General features: G+C 40.0%; 1 protein-coding gene and 1 long non-coding RNA gene across 3 annotated transcripts in view; one reads left to right on the plus strand and one right to left on the minus strand.

Moving 5' to 3' along the window:
- Positions 1 to 11,067, plus strand: part of CRPPA (CDP-L-ribitol pyrophosphorylase A) — a 49,936-nt gene extending 38,869 nt beyond the window's left edge. For both annotated transcript variants that reach the window (XR_014161995.1, XM_081883344.1), the window contains one exon: positions 10,598 to 11,067. Coding sequence is in view for 1 of the 2 variants with exons in the window: in XM_081883344.1 (XP_081739470.1) it covers positions 10,598 to 10,702 (105 nt within the window). In the remaining variant the exon portion in view is untranslated. The remainder of the gene's footprint in view (positions 1 to 10,597) is intronic.
- LOC309353900 overlaps positions 1 to 20,841 on the minus strand; it is a 233,895-nt gene that overhangs the window by 40,880 nt on the left and 172,174 nt on the right. The window lies entirely within an intron of this gene.

Consider the following 20,841-nt stretch of genomic DNA (forward strand, 5'->3'; position numbering starts at 1 on the left):
TCCCAAGTAAAGGAAAAACTCCATGCTGCAAAGCAGCATATATCCCCTAGTTTGCAAGACTTTGCACTGGCTGCCCATCTGTTACTGGGCCAAGTTCATGCTTTTGGTGCTAACACATAAGGCCCTATACAGATGGATCACTCCTAATGAAAGAATTTTTTTTACAATCCCAAATGCAGACTTCAAAAGTTCTTTATAATCAGTTTAAAATTATTTCTTCTGCCATCTATACTATTTTATCTTCTCTGGTTCATTTCCACACATGCCCTGATTCCCTTTAGTGATCTCTCAGTCATTTGCATTGATGTAAGAAGCCTTCTATCACTCAAGCAAACATCTTTTGTGGTTTAAGCCAAAATGCTATTATAAACCCACTCCTTCATTAATCACATACGGTGAAATGTATTTTATAACCAAAGGTAAAAAAACTACACTGCTCTTTGTTTTGAGTGTAGCAAGTGTTTGCTGTGTAAATAATGTCACTAATTATAAAAGTGCCAAAACATTTTTAAAAATTGCATTCAATTGCCATATGAACAAATAATAATTATAATATAATTGGCCTTTCAAATACGTCTTATACTTGGAATGTAATGGTTAAATCAGTGGTAACTTGTATCAGAACATCAAGGCAAATGGAGCTAAATGCTATAATTATTGCTTTCTACAATAGATAGGCAATAATATGCTGGCTGCGGGTGTTTCATAATGATGTACATGTAGATTTAGTAAAAAAGATGGTGTAGTATAATTATAATTAACTAAATTCAATAAAGATAAGAAGTGAGCAATTTTCCTGATACATCAGCAGTTCCTTATGCAAATTTTGGTTACATTCAATTAATTCTAGTTCTCTAAATTTTATTTATTTACTTTGCATATCATTTCCAAAAAGATATGCAGTCTAACTTTCTTTCCCCAAGACAATCATGTAGGCCTGATCTGTGAACTAGCTCATAGATGTGCTTCTGGTCCCACTGAAATTGTTTCTTCTTGAACCTGAAGCTATTTCCACCAGAGAAAGGGTGGTTGTTACTATTAAAAGTAATAAAGCTTATTGGATGACGGGTGGATGATGTGTGTACTAGAATGATGTGTGTACCAAATAAACACATATGAGGTATATGAGGTTGAATCCATTGAATTAGATTGTGTTTCTTTGACTTCCCTGCTGATCAAAGGTAATGTGATATTACACGACGTTGTAAAATTTAAAATGCTACTCATGCTGCTAACAACTCATGGACAGCAAGATGGATCATGACAAAAGTTCAGAAAAACACAACTGTATCCAATATAGCACAAGATATGGGCCACACAACTTGGTTTATTGAACCGTATGTAGGCAACTGTATCTAGGCTGTCTATGTCTGTTTGCAGGCAGGCAAGAACAGAATTAAGAACAAAACACAGTTTCTGACGGGTGGGGCCTAATCATTGGCTCTCCAGACACCAATAAACTCATAAACACCCATCAGCCCCAGCCAGCATGGCCATGGTAAGGTATAATGGGAGTTGTAGTCCAGCAACATCTGGAGGGCCACAGGATAGCCACCTCTGCTTTAGATTATTATAGGAGGTAATGCTGGAAAACATTTACAGCCTAATAAAGCCACCAATACTGTGTCCTTCCATGTACTCTGAGGTCTAGCTTACAGTGTTGATATTTCTTTGAGTAGCATATGCCACACAAAGAGAAGGGAAAGTGAGAGCAGAGTTACAAAAGAGAGATGTGGTATTGGTTAAAATGAAATAAAGTGATGGGAAGAAATGAATGTTTTTAAAAGGCCTTTAAATATGTGACCTACTTTGTGGAGTGTCCCCATGTTTCTCTGTACTTTTTGTTAAATTGTTTTCAGTTGTGCATGGTTCCATTTGCATACTGCATAATGAGCAAAATACAAAACAAACACACACACACATTTTATTTGTAGCAATGTGTATTTGTAGCAATGTGTTCTTCCTAAATAAAGGGAAAAAATGATACTTGTCAGTGTCCCTTGACAAGTCAGTAAATTGAAAAAAATCACACAAACCAGTGCCTGATGGGGGAGGGGACACATTTTTTTATTGTCTAACAGTTATATCTTGACTTCCTTTCATCATAGTACCCAAGGCAGCATACATGTGATACCTCTTCATATGTAGCTTGTGAGAGTATCAGTTTGTCTAATTCAATTTGCTTTACCCCATGGAAAATTTTACAGCAGCAGCTAGCTCATCAATAGAAATAAAATACATTTTGTTCTTCATTGCAGATGATCCAAGGTGTCTGAACTGTAATACACAGGGCTGCGGGAATGCGGCAGTGTCTTTTTCTTTCTTTTTAGAAATTAATTTGGGAAGTCAATGGCTAAAATAGGAAGATAGGAAATTGCATAGTATCAAGGGGTCCATCTAACTCAGTATTTATTGTCTCTATTAACTGACCACAGCTTTCTAGGGTTTCAGATATGGGATGTTCCCAATCCTGTCTGGAGTTGCCAGGGAGCCAAGACATCCCTAAATTATTATTTTAATGTAAGAGTGGAATGTTCTAAAATGACTCTTAAAATGAGGCAGATACCATTCTACTCTTATAAGCTGTTTTAGGTGTACTTGTACAGAAAAATGGGGTATAAAGAATATTAATTTGCAAACAGTTTTCTAACACTATTTTTCAGTTTAAAGAAGAGTACAGCTGTATATACTGGCTAATTAAAGCTCAATGGGGTCAAAGAGATTTTAGCACCAAACTGCTCTTGGAGTTACAACCATTTTGTATTTTTTAATGGAATTGTTCTATTTATAGTCACCATTGTTATATGTTATAATTGTAAGATAGTGAGTCAATTACACAGTTGCCTGTGAAACGAGGCTGTCTAAAATAGGGGGCTCAGAAGAAACCGGAGTTCAGGAAGGGCTTACGTTATCTTTCTAGTGAAATACCTCACCAGAAACTAGATTGCTCAACTATTTTGACCGTCAGTGATTTCTCATTTTTAATCCCTGGAGCATAACTATCATATTTCTTCATCAGTCAGCAGTGGTTTTATTAATATAATTACAGTAAAAGGCAATAGATCTTCATTTTGTCCTGATTATAATTATAAATGTATTGCCAAAATTATTACATTTTATATTGACACAAGACATGCTAGTGCATGCATTCTGACAATGCAATGCTGAAAAACACATTTCTTTCTACATGAATGTGCTCATGCTGTTTAAACGGTGACCATTCTTGCTTTCCAGCTTTGATCACAGAATACATATTTCTAATGAGAGTTTCAATGCTTAGTCCCCAGAGTGGGCTTTGACTTCCTTCTTGGAGTCACCATGCACTATTTGTCCTGCAGATGCTTTTCTGGGTTGCATCTATTTATGGCTGATATGGAGAACCTGTGGCCTCACAGATGTCGATGTATTACAGTTTCCATCATTCCTGATTAATGGACATGCTGGCTAGGGCTGATGGGAGTTGGAGTTCAACAGCCACAGTTTCCCCATCCTAGGTCCATGGAAAACTTTGTCCTGGATTATGTTGCCTGTTCTCTCTGGACCTAATGGATTCAGGGTTCAAGGACATTCTTTTTGTACCCATCTACTCTGATTCAGTAATATTTGACATTTTTAAAACAAAATTTTAAGTGGGATTAGTAACAGAATCTTTTCATCAATTGTGGATACAACTACAAATATCCAAACATAATTAATTTGGTAGTTTTAGGCTGCAATATTTGGTTATGTTAGGGCACAATCATTGCTCCTTGGGAAGTATGCCCTTGTGATACCTGCATTTGCATTTATAGTTTACATTTTTAGGTATATTCTTAAAATATCCCTGCACACATAGTGTGTGAAACAACCCTTGTATGCTTTTAGTTTACTGTAACATGTTGTAGATAACCCTTGTTTTATGCATCTATCATAATGGCATAAAAATATTATTTTGGCTATTCATCTCTGATAATTTTATCATTTTAGTTCCATAAGACCATAGCACTAAATTAATGTTTGTGAGAAACCATTGACACAATGTATTGTTCTCTTTCACTATCAAACCATGGAATGTAGTAGAAAAGAAATAAAACAGTCAAATGAGGAGTGTGCATATACAATGTTGCTTTTTTTTTTGCAAGAATACCCCAGCACTCCCACACAGAATAATTACAAATAATAATGATAATGGAAATGTTTAGGATCCATAATTTCAGATAGTTCTAGGCTAAGACCTTCCAAGGTAGGTCACATGCATAGTAAGACATAACATTAAAACATCTTATTAAAAAAAATCAGTCTACAAACACTGTGCTGGAAGTCAATGGCGAAGCAGGAAAGGTCTATACAGTATAACACTATGTTCCCAAACCCCTCCCCATGTTTTTCCCTTATAGAGATCAACTATAAGGGAGTGTGGAGCCCATTTACAGCAATGGGTGAAATGGGAGCTTCAAGTAGTTCACTGCTTTTAGTTTACTATTTTTACTATGACCTGGTTCATAAAAACACCACAAGCTTTGTGTTTATACCTTAGTGTACCTGAACCATGTGAATGTGCAGGTACCTGGAGAGGAGTTGATAGTCACTTTTCTCTACACTGGTCATTCTTACTATTATGCTCTGCTAAAACCACAGTTTGGCTTCTAAACCAGGGCTCATGGTTTAGATTGCTAACCATGAGCTGTAGCCAAGAACAATCCTTATCCAGTAGAATCAAAGTTGGGGATGCTGTTCAGGCATGTAAACTGAAACCAGTGGAGCTATGTAGTGTACTATGCAAATACATCTAGTACAGACTGTTGTTGGTTGGTGCATTTTCTGTCTGCTTGAAAGCAAGTTTTATTGCTGTCTGACTATTGGAGGGGAAGCAGTTACTCATGGGTATTGTCATGTCATTTTTCTGTTTTAATCAGTAACATAGAGCATTCTTTTTAGATTATGCTGAAGCCTAGCTAGTTTTGAGGGTGAACTCTTAACAGAAAACACAAATGTACATTTTTTTCCACAGAGCAATTAAATATCTTTATTTAACTCTTCGCCACAATTAAAAACACAAATCTGTGTGAAAGAGACAAAACAATTTTGTAGGAACAAAAGTGGAAATGAGGAAAAAAGCAAAAACAACTAGGTTATCTTAGAATTTAGTTGCTACTCAATTGCCCTTGTTTGTTGGCTCTTTTCCTCCTCTCCCACTGTTTTACTTGCATTTGCAACACAATCCTATACCCATCTACTCAAAAGTAGGCCCAGTGATGCTTGCTTTCATATGCGTGGGAATTCAGGCTTGTTACAGAAGATATATTTTCACTGCTTTTTTTTTTTATTCAGTGTTTTTCAGCACATGATTAGTTTTAATTTGAATTTTCAGCAAAAGAAAGTACTGACTATGTTCCCAACTGAGGCTACAGATGTTTTAATGTAAACCTTAGACCGCACTGAGTTTCAAGTTGTGCGTTTCATTCATATTTCTTTGGGCTTTGGTTTTAAAATAATTCCAAATAACTGTATTTGATTAACAGAGTGAAAATGTGAAGTTTAATCTGCGTTATTTAGTGAATTGAAAAAACAAACATTGTAGTTTCATGGGCATAGCCAGGATTTATTTGGAGGGGGAAACAGAACCGAGTTATCTGTGATGCAATTGGTCAGTTTGTTAAGTATTTTTCTTTATTTACTTGATGGGGAGGGCAGCTGCACACATCCTTGGCCACGCCTTTTCAAAACTGTGTGGCCTCCTTCTCAAAACTGATTTGAAGCAACTAACAGTAGGAAAACCTCCAATCATGATGATTAACACTGATTTATAGAGTATAGATGAGCACTGTCACTAAGAAAGTCTTGGCTTTGTAGAGCATAATTGTACTTCGAATTATTTGTTTCAAACTCCAAATTAGTGCTGGGCAGTACAACTTTCATGAAACAAAATGGGAATTGAAAACATATTCAACTAGGATATAAGGCGTTCCAGACATTTGAGAATCTAGTGTTTAGAGGACAGTGCAGAAACAGAAAAACCTGACAATCTTGGTTTAATTAAACCTCCAAAACCATGAGAACAGGGTGAAGGTGGAAAGCAAGCTGCACACAATAATTGCTGTCTGCATTGGAAATAAATTGCACGACTAACATTTCAGTAAAACAACAATGTGAAGTAGATAGCATAAGAAGCAGATTCTTAAAAAACAAAACAAAAGAGGAAACACTTTTCAGATGAGCTTTATGCAAAATTGAAAAATGATGTTCTTGATTAAGTATGGTTGGTGGCAAATCCTAACAGCCAAGGCCTAATGAGTAGAACACTAGTTTATTGGTTTTCTGTTTATTAGTATGCTGGTTTTTATTAATTTACTTGATGTATTGTGGCAATATCCAGAGTAGACCTGCTGAAATTAATGGACAAGTTAGTCATGTCCATTAATTATTATGGGTCTTTTCTGAGTATGAGTCGCATTGGACATACTTCTAGGTTTTGAAGTCTGAAAGCTGAATTTGGAGGTTGTATTCTCAATATGTGTATGCATGATGGGCATAGGAAAACAGAAAATGAAAATGTTGCTTTCTTCTTGATCTGCTTCATCACAAGTAGAACACTTAATTCTTCCCATGCCCTCCTGCTCTAGATAGGCAGATTCCTGATGCAGTTTGAATGGATTCTGTTTTAGATGAGATGTTAAGATGCTTGAAAACAGGAAACAATGGGGTGGTTGCACTTTCTGTTGTTTTTCTGCATCACTATCTTGTCCAAAGACATTCAGTTCAGTGAAAGTACAATACTGTAAGGTAAGGGTATAAATAAAGACAATGGTATATTTTTTGCAGAGGTAGAGAACCTGCAACCTTCCATATGTTGTTAGACTCCAACTCCCATCAACCCCAGTCAGTATGAACAGTAGTCGGGGATGGCAGGAATTCTAGTCCAATAGTATCTGGAAGATTGTAGTTTCTGCATTCTTGTGTTTTTGGGTAAAGAGGTTTCCTGATCACAAATATTTTGTCTGTATCCTAGAATTCATCTTTTTTTGTTACGATTTGTCCAGCTTTAGTGCCTCAAATTGTTAATTTACTTTCTTAGAATAGACTAGACATGCTATAAATGGATGTGAGTGAATGAGGCATATATATGAAAAAAAAACACCCTCATATAGTTCAATCAGTCTGGAGGGTCACAGGCTTCCTGTCCGTGATCTACGTCTTAAAGGTAATTTTGCATATTTTCCTTTGTTTTCTTTTGCGTTTCCTCTTGGCATGTTCTGGGTGAATGGTTGGGTGTTTTCCAGTAGTACACAAATGTCTAACCAGTTTTCCTTAACACAGGAGTGTGGTGGGTCTTCCAAGCCGCAAATGTAACTCCTAGCAGCCATAAAAATAGTTTACAGACTATCCTTTTTCTTCTGTCGCCAACTGACAATCTTCTGTTTATACTGATACAGATGTACTGAAAGATGGGTATTCAAAATACAATGTATGTTTTAGTACATCATCCAGATTTCCAAGGGCTTTTGGAGCAAAACCATTGTGATGATGCCACACCTCACCAGCAAAAGGAAGTGAAGTTCGTGCATCTTAATAATGCTTTCACCCTCCCAAACATGATACAGTTATAGCAGTCAGTCTCTCCCTGCCCCCTCGGTTGGAAGCAGGTGTGTTGTTGATTCTGTTAGACAGGTTATGGGATTTTATTTCAGAATTCTTTACTGAGACCACCCAAAAGAAATGCCAAATGTGCTGCACAGAATACTACCTCACGTTCTTGTTAGTTCTTTGCGGCAGCTAACATCTGGGCATCTTTTAATAGAGTTACACACAGCTGTCAATATAAATATAAGCTTATTCTTCATTTCAGTTGAAGTGGAAGTTCAACTCACCTGAACCCAGGGTAAAAAGATACAATGGGCAATGATCCCTTGGCCTTCTGTCTCCCAGCCATTATTGTTTGCCAGTGAAATAGCATGATTTTTAAAAGTTGGCTTAACCTGTTGCAGTCAGAATCGATCAACATGCCAAGACAGCCTTAACAGGGTCACCTCAGGCTGCCATGGCTTCATGACAACAGTTGGGCTGGTATGTGTTGTTACTGGGCCTATGCATTCTCCAGGGCGCATTCTGAACCTAGTATTTTTCACCTATCAGGTGGTTTGAAGGTGAGACCCTATTGTCATAGTCAGAGCCAGACTAGTAAATCTCTTTCTCATGAAATTAGGCAGACAGCAAACATTCCTCTGTGCAGAAGAGTTGGGCCCGTTAAGTTTGTTCATTCTGGGAGACTTAGGAATCCCATAAATTCATGAATACCCTAGGAGTTTCCAGTTGACGTGGCTGGTGCCTCTGTTAAAAACCTTGTCTCACTATGAAATCGTGACTTGTATTGGGCTGTTAACATGATTCCTCCCACTGAATTGCTCACAGTTGCTCAGGAAGTTATTCAGCAGAGTTTTTTTGAAGGCTTAGTGGCCTATTGGGTGATATTTTAAAACCTTTGGAGGACTTCTGTGACATGCTTGTAGACGTTTTGATGATAAAATGGCTCTTATCTATTCCAACCTTGTCACCACTGTATCTGGAAACAATTAATCAATTTGTAGTTGCTGTGGCTTGATGATGTGGCTTGATGCTTGGAATGACGCAGCTGACCATTTGTGGATTTGCCCTTTCCACATCTTCATTAATTACATCTAGCTATGGAATAATTACATTGAGCTGTAGAATAAGTACTATATATTTGTATTGTTGGCTATGCTTAAGCCAGGCAAAAGCTCTTGAGGGTGTGGCGCAGAGCTGGGGAGTGGCATGGGCCTGGGAAAGGTTCTGAGGGCTGGATAAAGAAGCCCAGTTTCTTTCCCTGGTCAACAAGAAGGAGGACTTTCTTGGCAATGGAACCCCGATTGTGGAATGCCTTAAAGCGGCTGAGGGCAGACCAGAGTGAAGCCTGCTCCCCTCCAGTCTGTTCCCAAGGCCTGCACACTTGTCTAGGCAATGTTGTTTTGTGTGTTGTATGTGTGGTCTCGCTTCATACGGTGGCATAGCTGAATGTATAGAATACAAGTTACTGATCACCAATAACTCTACTAGAAAACAAATATGAGACTTCTTTCCGGCAGCCTATTACCATAATCCAACTAGTATTGAAGCAAAAGTAGACATCAGTGTGTGGTATGGGCGCCCACACATAGTGAGAAACCACTCGAATCAGATGTAGTAAGTCTTCATCCGAATCCATCTGGAGCTACAAGGCATTTCTTATTTAAAAGCAGAGGGTGCGTATCTTTTTGTGGAATCAAACTTTTGTAATATGAATTTATAGACTGTATGACTGGCAAGATTCCAAAATGCTTTGTTTTCCAAATTACATTCACATGGCGCTGTAAATGTTTTGTTCTTTGGTTGGTATATTAATGCAGTAAATCATCTATTTAAATAACAGTAAAAAAAATATTACACGCCAGGAAGATAGATTTTTCAATACAGCATTAACTGTACTAGGTTAATGGATCCTGCGGTTCAACAACAATACAGTCTACATTTTGGAGATGGGGAAGTAGATTACCACAGAATTTACGTGATACATAGGGAAGATCAATTACTAGGATTGCTGTTGCAGGTTTTACTGATGAGTAAAACAATTTTCTGTACATGTTCCATAAGCATCACACATTTGGGATGCCAGAACCATAGAGGCAGCAGTGGGTGGTCGGTAATGTGAGATAATTGGTGTGGGACAAGAACAAGATCTCGGCTGCTCGTTTTGTTTTTCCTATCCTTCTGTGTTTAATGGTTTACAATATGACTAAACTTTTCAAGTATCTAAGTCTGTGATGTTTCCCGTTGTTGAATATTTGGCTTCCCTCAATGAGAATATTGAAAAGCAGGATTGTAACACTATAGAAAGAAAGTTGTATGGAAAGAAAGGCAGGAGCACTTGTAAATATGATTGACCATGACATCTTTTATTGAGTCAGTTTGCACTGCCAGTTTAATTCAGTATAAACTCCAAGAAAGGTTCTTGGCTATCAAAATATCACTGGAACGAAGTGCTCACTCACAGGTCCAGCTAGATATTAGAAAGACTGTCTGATTCTTGTTTCTATTTTTATTTGGGTTTAATGAATCCAAGCCATAAAGCAGTCATTCAGAAACTAAAGGTTCTGCACATAAACATGTTGGGAACACAGCAAAAACGTTTAACAATCTGTAAATTCAAAGGATTCAAAGGATCTGTCATAGAGGAGACCCTCTTGCACTGACCATTGTCAGTCAAAAATGTGCAAACTGAATGAAGAGAATAGGAAATATTCAGCTAAGTTTTTTTTAAAAAAAAATAAATTTAATATTTATGTTGTGCTTTACTTGTTGTAACCTGCTCTCCACTGTATTGTGCAGAGTTATTTCTCTGCCCTGCTACCTAAGATTCTTTTTCAGTTGTAGATCTCAAAAAATTGAATCTCTGGCCATCTGCAGCCAAAGGATGTCATGTGCTACTGAGATATGGGCCTATCTGCTTCCTACTTTTTCTTCCTAATTCCTACCATTTCCCCATTAATATTTTAAATTCATATTTTGATTTCCCATCCTAGAAATGAAAGCAGCTGATAATGGGTATCTTTTTGCTCTCTTTCAGGACAATTTGAAGCTTCCAGAGACCATGGATTCAGCTGCTGCTCTTATCATGGCATTAATAAGAGACAGAAATCCTGCCTATGTTGGACAGCTTCTAGTAGCGTGAAAAGGAGATGTGCAGATATTACAAGGAGGGGTCAATGCAGGCTTTTAAAGTTAAAATCTACCAAGAGTATATTGTGGGTGGCATTTAAATATTTAAGAGGGAGGTCTTATTTGAAATATAGCTACTATAAGGTTCAGAATGTTATTCTATGTTACCTTGAGTGCCTTTGGGCAGCGAGAACTAAGGACTATGATAAATAAGGTTGTTTGTATTCTAAAGGGATATAACTGCAGAAGCAAATTGTTTCAAAGCTGTGTGGACATGCTCTAACCAGAGTGAAGCGCTTTAAATGCAGCTATTCCACAAGGAAGTGCTAAACATGTGTTACTATATTATTACACTGGCTAATTAAAGCTATAAGAAGAGCCCGTCTAGTCCAACATTCTGTTCTCACAGGGACCAACCAGATGCCTGTTGGAAACCCAAAATCAGGATCCAAGCATACCATCACCCAACCCTGTGGTTTAAGGCAACCAGTATTTCCCTCACCTTCTCTCAAATAACTTTTTGGTTTAAATCAGAGGAAATCAATTATATAGGTGTTATTTGAACGAAACATTTCATACTGACATTTATTAAATGGATTGTGTGTGTATTGTACTACCTTGCTGTGCTTTGAACCCCAGATAAAGAAGTAAGTGGGCTTTTCACTCGACTTCAGATGTTCCCTTTTTCATGTGTGGAGCTGTCCCTTGCAATGAAGAAAAGAAGGAAGCCCCTCATATTTCAAAGGCATACATTAGACACCCTGTGCCAGCAAGGAAAGACCGATTCCTGGTTCTGTCTCTTGTCATCACTTAACCTTAGGCCAAATCCACACTTTGCGCAGCAGAAACTCTCTTTGTGGCTACACCAGTGTTTCCTGCAACAAATATATACATTGCAGATGACATGACCCACATCTTTAAACATCTACAGAATGTGTTGAGAAGGATATGTTTAAAGATGCTAGTATATTGTTTGCACTTCATGTGTGATAGCTACAGAAAACAATACAGTGGTACCTCAGGTTACATACGCTTCAGGCTACATACACTTCAGGTTACACACTCCGCTAACCCAGAAATAGTGCTTCAGGTTGAGAACTTTGCTTCAGGATAAGAACAGAAATCGAGCTCCGGCGGTGCGGCAGCAGCAGGAGGCCCCATTAGCTAAAGTGGTACTTCAGGTTAAGAATAGTTTCAGGTTAAGAACGGACCTCCGGAACGAATTAAGTACTTAATCTGAGGTACCACTGTATCCACAAGTAGATAAATAGGGACCGCTTTCTAGCGGGAAGGTAAACGGCGTTTCCGTGTGCGGCTCTGGCTCGCCAGAGCAGCGATATCACGCTGGCCACGTGACCCGGAAGTGTCTTTGGACAGCGCTGGCCCCTGGCCTCTTGAGTGAGATGGGCGCACAACCCCAGAGTCTGGCAAGACTGGCCCGTACGGGCAGGGGTACCTTTACCTTTACCTTTACCTTTAAATCTGTAAGGGAACTAAAACAATAATGGTTAATGGTTAATAAGCAGTGCACAGCTTTACATGGGTATTCATGCACAACCTCTTTGAGCGTGACAAGGAAATAAAAAGTGCTCACATTATGACCATTGGGCCATATCCTGGGTGCAGCTTTGTATAATGCAGCTAAATATAATCAATTACAGTAAGGCTGATTGAATCATCGAAACGTTTTTTTATGGTCATTTCAGATGCTCATGTCATTGTTGGCAAGATTATTTTTAGCACCCTCAAGGAAGTATAGTGAAGAGAACACTCAGAAATGGAGGTGAAAGAGCTGTCTTGCATGATTTGGCCATATAAACTATTATTTTGCTTAAAACATTTTTATTTTGCTATTCAACCAACAAATATTACCAAAGGAGCTTACAAATATCAATAAGAAAGCCCTTGCCTTTAGGCTTGCAGTTTGATAGAGAGTTGTATAAACAAACAAACATGGGATGTGAGGCTCTATATCTTTGTTATTCTCTTGTCCTTTAATAACTTTACAAAGATTTATTTGCAATTTTTTTGTTTGATATGTACAGTTGTGCTCCTTCAGTTGAGCCTCAGCAGTTTCTGCAAGGAGGCATTTACAGTGAACAATTGTTCCCAACCTTTCTCAATGCTTCGGTAGGTGACAAAGAATCACAGTAGTGTTAATTTCCCTAAGGCATAGACTGAAATTTCAAAACAAAGCATGCGTGACTAAAACTTTGAATCAAAGTCCTTGATTTTGCATCTCAACTCTGCCATGAATTCACTAGAGGTGTTAGGCAAGCCACTGTCTCTGTGTCCTGTCTACAGCATTGGGATAATAATACTGACCTACCGGTACCTTTCAGGGCTCCTGTTGTATGGGATAATGCTCTGAATTATTATTATTATTATTAGCATCTATAGATTCAGTAACCTTTTACCTGCCACTTTTTATCAAATACAGAATTTACATCGTTGAATCTTAAGCATTTAACATCTACCCTCAATGCCATGTTGTTGCTCTGTGACTATTCTCCTTTTTGCTTTCTTTCTAGAATATTTGTGCAAAAAGCTCCAGAATGATTTAACTTTCTTTGTACTACTCAAACCCCATGGCATTAAAAGAATATGTCTCTACATTCTATGACATCAGGGAAGAACAGTAAATGATACTAGGGCAGGCAGGCAGGTCAAATAGTAGTGTCTTTCCATGAGAACTTTAACTTTCAATTGGATTGTGCTCTTGTTCTTAATGCAGATTTAACAGCAGCAGTTGTAGTATAATAACTTACACACTGCCAAAAAAAAGGCATCACAAAAAATAGATCCAAAGACGATAGATGTACATAACTTTTATATATGTGGATTAATATCTAGAGATACAAATATAGAAATAACTGCTATGGCTTGCATCCAAGAATGCGGGCATAGAGTTCCACTCATGCAAGAGGACTTCCTCTCTTGCCTGCACACCAGATTTTGCCCTCCGGAGAAGATATTGAGGGTGTGGGGAAAGCGCTGCAGGGAAGCGAAGGGGAAAGTTCTTTCACGCAAGTGGAAGTCTGCTATGCTAGTGGAATAGCAGCATTAGACACAGCCCAGTCATTCAAATAGAAATACAGTACATCTCACCATAGTAGGGAAGACTGGCCAGGTGACACATGTGCTGTCCGGGTGCCAACTCTTGATGGGCAACATCAAGGCCTTTGCTTTCCCTTCTCATAGCTATTTATATTCTAACTGGACTTCTATCTAGGCAGCCTTCCAGTTGTGAATTTCTTTAACTAGAGTCCTGCAAAGTATGATACAGGGTCATGCTAGCAGCTGACCCATTTTCCATTTTTTATATAAAGTATTTAATTTGGGTATAATGTTTTTAGGCATTGGGAAACAGAATGGTCGGGAATACTAACTTGTGTTGAGAACTAGTAGGAAGGGATCTAGGCTTAGCTCAGTGGTTGAACTTAAAAGCCAACATTATATATACTGTATTTGTTTAAAAACCACTTCTTACAACTTACATTTTAAGAGAAATAGATCGAAGCATGTTGGGAACCTGATCATGCCAGAAATCCTGGGAGAAAGCCCTTTTGCTCTGGTATACCTCAGTTCAAGCAGACACAAGATGCACTTCAAACACAGGATTACAGAAAAGAGCAGGCAATAAGAAGCAAATCTTCCATAAGCAATTCAAATCAACGCTGCACTAGAGAGAAGCAACTGTAGGCATAACCGAATATTATTATGTCATTCAAACCATTGTGTTTGGTTATGTTTACTGTTTAAAGTAACCCACCTGATTATTCCATACTCTTTTTTTGACAGTAGAATTACTTAGCTCTAATCCCAGTGGCTTCTTCTTTTTAAAAATGTATTATTGGATATTTATCCTGACTTGAAATACATGGTTTGTTGAATAAAATATTTTTTTTGGTATGACTTTGAAAGAAAGCTATTCAAAGGTATTTCCTCTTGTTTGTTTCAAGGATCACTTACCTGAACCCACATCTTGCTTTTGTCTCTGAATTAACTAGAAGAGATGCCAAGACTTGCAAAAGAAATGAACCCTTGATGTGATCCAGCTGATAGTATATTCTATGAGTCGCTGACCTTTATATTTATGCAGTACAATAGACTCAAGTATAAAAGTTCTATTTTTCAGACACACATCTTGATGCTGTATTTGAGCAGTACCCCAGGCAAAACACGGCTCTGATTTTTGCTATTTTCCCTTGGTTCTCATCATCTCTTGCAATTTCATTTTGTTACTGATAAATTATTTTGATTTAGATGATAAATATAGATGTCCCCTTAAAAAAAAAAAACTAGACGGAAGTTATTTGTGCCTGAAACAGAATTTGTCATAAAATTTCAGTAGATTTTATCAGAAACTCACAATGCTAGAGTTATTCTGAAAAGTTTTCCTTATATTGTTTCTTCTATTTTCCCCCACATCCTGCAACCAGAATTTGGACCTCTTGTGTGTCCTGTGCCTGATAATATTTAGACAGTGCTTCTTTAATTTTAAAGCACACACATTGGCCGACTTCTCACACCACAATAAACCAGCCTGTACCAATCTGGCATCCTCCCAACTCCTCTTGCTGTGAGCATGACCGCTGCATGCAACTAATGGGAGCTATAGTCCAAAATATCCAGACAGCAAAGGCTGCTGTAAGCCATAGCTAATCATTTACTAATATTGCTCTGATATCGCTCTCATGGCTCCTTGCTAGCATGAAGAAGCAGCAAACCACATTGTGCAACATTTCAGTCTGTAATTGTGTGTTTGGAGCACAAAACAATTATGAACCCAGTTCTGATATAATGCAAAGTCAGCAATCATAGTTTGTTTCTCCCGTGTGCAAATGGGGAGGAGCAAAGTGGGCAAGATCTGTACTTCATTAAAAAAAACACAGCAGAAACATGGGAAGCATCAGTTGAGGCAATACATCCCTCTTGTCCAGACCCCTAGGCTGTGCCTATGCTCCTCTTGTTACTGCACTAGCAATATTGTTGCCTGCCGGAACAGAGTGCACCAATGCTCTCACCCCTATTCAACTTTAAATAAGTTAAATGTAAGCAGGTATGACTAAAGGTATTTTTTTTTAATCCCACTCTTTAGCCCCCACCCACCTAAGGTTCCCAGAGTGACTTACAGATCACTACATGCAAGGCAGTCCCTGCCCTCAGGCTTATATTATTTAAAAAATGGATTGGGAGGGAAGAAGGAAACGTCTTGTGCAGAACATTGACAGGGAAGACACATCTGCAGGTGGATGTTGTTGGTCCACGCAGAATTACTTCTTATAGAATGCGTATTCCAATAAACATCCCTATTTTGACCAAATTGATGCAAGAAAACACTGACTACCTGCCTCTGTTTCCTCTGCTTCTTTGTGAACGGTTTTGCAATGGTGTGGCCAATTCTCCCAAAGGCATTTCCTCCCCATTGGTAATTCCCCCCCCCCAAATGCACTCCTCATTTCAATGAAGCAAGAAGTTGACTGGCAAATACATATTTTTTCATTTCTGTGTTCCTGTTTGCGGAAGAAGGTTCTGTGCCGTGTGCCTAAAAGAAAATGAAAGCAATTAACTGCATGATAAATCAATTAGAAGTATCTTAATCCTATCCAATTGGAACCTACCAGAGCAAGTTAATACAGAGCACTCCTAAATTTGTGATCCGGTGAGTCAGTCACAAGTTAGGCGTGTCCATTTCCACTGTGCCAGAGGATGAAGACGGACTCCACCTCACATCAATTGTAGAATCTTCATAACTGGAAAGCTAGTATTAATTCCACATGTGATACACATGTTTTCTTTAATTCAAAAAAGAAAATCATGTAACTAGATGTGGCAGGATAGCCTAAGACTTGCCACTCTCCATCCTGCCCTAAGCAGGCACTAAGCCCTGGACTCACAGGGGAAGAGCGAGGAATGGTTTTCCTCCAGCAGCGCTCTAACATGACATTCTGACTTGGGCCAATGCAGCTGACCTGCTTGCCACTTCCAGTTAGTGAAAGGGTGCAGTCAGCTATAGTAGTCCAAGAGCTAAAGGCTGCAGGGCTAGCAGTACCATTAGGCAAAGGTAGGTAACTGCCTCCAGCAACAGATTATGGAGGGTGGCAGCAGACGCTCATTCACGGTTGCTCCTCCCAACTATTGGCAAATAGAGCATTGTGTCCTAAATAGTCCTGCACATTCTTAATTCAGTTTGTTGTCTTCGGGTGTGCTAGTGGACTCGATCCAGTTGCTAATATCAAGGTAAGATTCAACTGAAGTCCAGCTGGCTTCTGTACACGAAACGGGGTGAAAAAGAGGTGCCAGAGCTCACCACGAACTTCCACCTTCTCTTATAACGGCAATGGTGCCCATCCTGAGAGGTGCCGGAGCTGAGCTCTAGTGAGCTCTGCCTGGGGGGAAAAAGCCGTGTTGAAAGCCATTTTGCTCTCCACCTTAGAGAGTACAATGTCTTGGGCCAGCTCTGGGAGAGAGGAAGCGTAAAAGCAAAGCTGCCTTTCTCCACAGGGCATGGCACCGCTGAATGGAGAGCCACCCATTAGCCCCTTTCAATAAGTTCCAGCAATATTGGAAAGGTGCTGGTGACAGGTGGGAAGGAATTCTGACCTGAAGCTTTCCCCATCCTTTAGCCCAAAGCAGGAGAGAGACTTCTGAGCGGGAGAGAACTAGAAGGTCCAAACCCTGATGTGATGGAGCTCAGGAGCTACCACTCCCTGCTTGCTTCTGTTCTCCCAGGAACCTTAAAACAGAGACCTCACTCTTGCCTTCAGACTCGGCCCAGGCAACCACCGGGCCAAGGGATGTGTTCTTCGGCAAATAGGTGCTTGCTTCTTGACTCATTATCTGTGCCTCTAGGCCCCAGTTCCTGCAACACCCAGCCCACACAGCGTGCGTAAGAAACCAAGCTCCTTTCACCCACCTTATTTCTAACAAAGCTGACTACTGGATTGCTCAGATGCTGTTGCAAAAGAAAACGAGAATTTCTCAGTTGTCTCCACCCCACTTCCTCAGCATCTCCTCTGCATTTGTTGTGCTTTCCCATTCCACCCCCTCCTTTCCTGTCTGCTTCCTTGTGTCCCAGTTTGCCAGCCCATCCCTCTCCCCCTCCCCATTTGAAGCCCACCCTGCTTGACTTAAGCAATCCCCTCCTGCGTTCTAACCCAAGACCGTGGTCTGGCACAAGATTCCTTTCCTTGCCTGGCTGGATCAGGAACTGAGGCTGTTGGTCTTTGGCACCTCCCTGCTCTGCTTGGTGGGGCTCAGAGCAGATGTCCCTTCCCCTGCCAACGGAGTACAGATGATCAGCAGCTGGTGTGGAAAGGGAGAACCCTTCGCCATGGCAGCTGCTTGTGCACCACCAGAACTTAAATCCTTAGAAACCCCCAGCCTTCCCCACCAGGAATTCCTTTAAAATCCATTCCTGCATGTAAGAAACGGATTACAGGGCCAGCCTCAATGCACTCCAGACCTCCAACAGGCTTTTCTCTGAAAGTTGCCATAAAAACAATATTTTAAAAAGTCTTAAGGGTTGGAATTGTAATCTCCTCTCTCCCCTCATCTTTGGTAGGGGAAAGAAAAGGGAGGAAGGAAACCAACTGTCTGTAAAGGATTTGGGGAGTGGCTGCTTAGCACCCGTTCAAGGAAATCATCCTAAGCTGGCAAAAACAAAAGGTTCCTAATGCCTTGAGTGCACAAGACAAAAGCCACCTTCTCGCTGTTTGAAAGTACAACAATCCTTCATTAATCCGGCGTGTGTTGTGTGTACCTTCAGGAAAGCTGCCACCCAGAGACTCGAGGGGCACGAGTCTCTCCTCCCCACAAAGGTTTAAAACACAAAGCTAGAATTACTGCATTTCCTGCTCTTAATAAATCAAACCAAATGGGCAGCAGTCGCAACAGTGTCTGGCAAGTGGATTTCTCAGACGAGCGTTCTCTTCCCTCCACCCTCCAAGCTGAACAGTAAACTAGTGCAAATGGCATAAAAATATTTTTAAAAAAGAAATGCCAACACTCTCTGCTTCAAATTTTCCGATTTTTGGTTAGGAATTTAGGACTATTCCAGGATTGATTTGGGCCAGGTTCCCCAAGGCCATATCTCGTCCAGAATGGGCTCTCACCTCTTTTTCAGGTGTGCAGCGGTTGAGGCCCCTCACCCTTCCCTCCATCCTTGACAGCCAGAATACATGTGTTGGGCCTGCTGTTTGGGAGTTTCCCTGGCTGGAAGGGTGACAGGGCAGGACTTCCCACCAAAAAGTTGAGTTCAGATCAAGCCAATCAGAGCCACCCTTATAGGCAATAACTTGCATGTCTCCCACCTCCAGCTGTGCAGAAATGACTTGTTTTCCATGAAGGGTGTTGAGCTCATCAAGGCAGCGGTTGCTGATGTCAAAATGCTGCATCCTCAGTATCCAGGCCTCATAATTGTCTGGTCAGAGCTCCTTCACGGCAACAGTGGCAAGGAACAAGGCATTGCCTTGAGCGACTGAGCAACTTGGTAGTCATGCCAACCCGCATCCTGACATCATTCGAAAATTAGGAATTATCCACTTCAGGGAACGAGTTTTGGGTGGCGGATTTGTTTGAGGGGATCTCTAGTTGGTTGCAGCTGTCAGTGGATTGGTGGCAAGGTATCTTAAAGAGCCACCACGAGTGGCCGTTAAGGCATTGGGTGGAATCCTAGCCTTCAAGATTTGGGGTGAAGTGGTGCACCACCCTGTCCTGAACTGGTGGTATATACAGGGCACCCCGTTAGAGGGGTCTTGGTGGACGTTTCTGTCCAGAAGCCAAGTGAGCGTGGGGCAGACCGGCTGTAGAGCTTCCAGAGGTGGCGTTAGGATGGCCACCTCATTAGATCAGCATCTTGGAGAGGAGAGGAAAGGACCATCACCCCTCCTTGGAGTTGTTTGTTGAGGGTGGGGGAATGTGCTGAGGTCATTCCACTTCTGCCCATGGAAGGGCTTTTTGGAAAGGATGAGGCAGAGCTGAGAAGTGTTGCCCTTGTTTGCTTTCTTTATGCTTTGCTGCTCATGAAATGGAACAGTGAAAGGGTCTATGTAGGAACTCTTTGTATTTTTTTTAAATAATTTTTATTAAGGTTTTCCAAATTAAAACAAATAAAATCCAATTCATAAACTTTTTCCAATATCCAGGACTTCCCCTCCCCACCCCCTCTTGTGTTCCAAATCTTCCAAAAAAGCAATAATATTCAACAAATTCTTATTCCCAAAATACACTCATAATCAATAACCCAATTTATCCAAATTTCCATCCCCTAAGGTCGACCTATTCCCTTCCACGAGTTCCCCCCTTTCAAATATAGTACAGATGAAAATAAAATAAAAACAAACAATAATTTTACAACCTTTGGATTCCAAATTTCCCTCCCCTCTTTCCCTGTTGCGTTCCTCCTATCCCTCCACTTCTAATGTCTTCCTGATGAACCCACATTTCACTAAACCCACATCCCTCTGGTTCTTTACCGGTCTTTTTTTTTTTTTTTTTTAATTACAGATGTCCAATCATAGAAGGAGTCTATCAAAGGGGGCCCATTTCTTCTATCCAGATTTTTATATCCAGGAGTATAAACTCCAATTTTATATCCATAAGCTTGTCAAATCTGGATATCCCAAATGTTCCCACTCCAGTTCTGTCCAGTTCTTGTTATTTCCTTGTTCTTGTCAATCACTCTCCTCCTTTTTACTTCCCTGTTCCCTCACAGAAATGTTCTTTTTCCAAAGGCTTCTAGTGTCTCTACAGAGGCTTGTTATTCAGGAGCAAAACATTACATCATGTTCCTTTCATTTTTCAACAGATTAATCCATTGTTTCCAGTAAAGTGTAGGCCTCTGTAGACAAAATAATGTTCCATTTCTGCAGTTTCCCAGGAGATTAAAAGTTCTATCCAACTGTTCAAGTTTCCCGTCGAAAACACATGCAATGTCCCTCAGCTCCTCTAGGTGGATTACAATAACAAAGTTCCCTTCCAGATCACATCCGCCAGTCCAAATAACTTATACATCCTCATTTGAAACAATTTATCTCCAATTTATAACAAATGTAACCGGCAAAGTCCTCATAACAAAGTCTCAATTTCATTCTTCCGTTTTGACAGCTCTTTGACAGCTGTCAAAACCTCCGTTATTCTTCTCCAGGC

Source organism: Podarcis melisellensis (genome assembly GCF_964234715.1).
Source record: "Podarcis melisellensis genome assembly, chromosome: 12".
Classification (NCBI taxonomy): Eukaryota; Metazoa; Chordata; class Lepidosauria; order Squamata; family Lacertidae; genus Podarcis; species Podarcis melisellensis.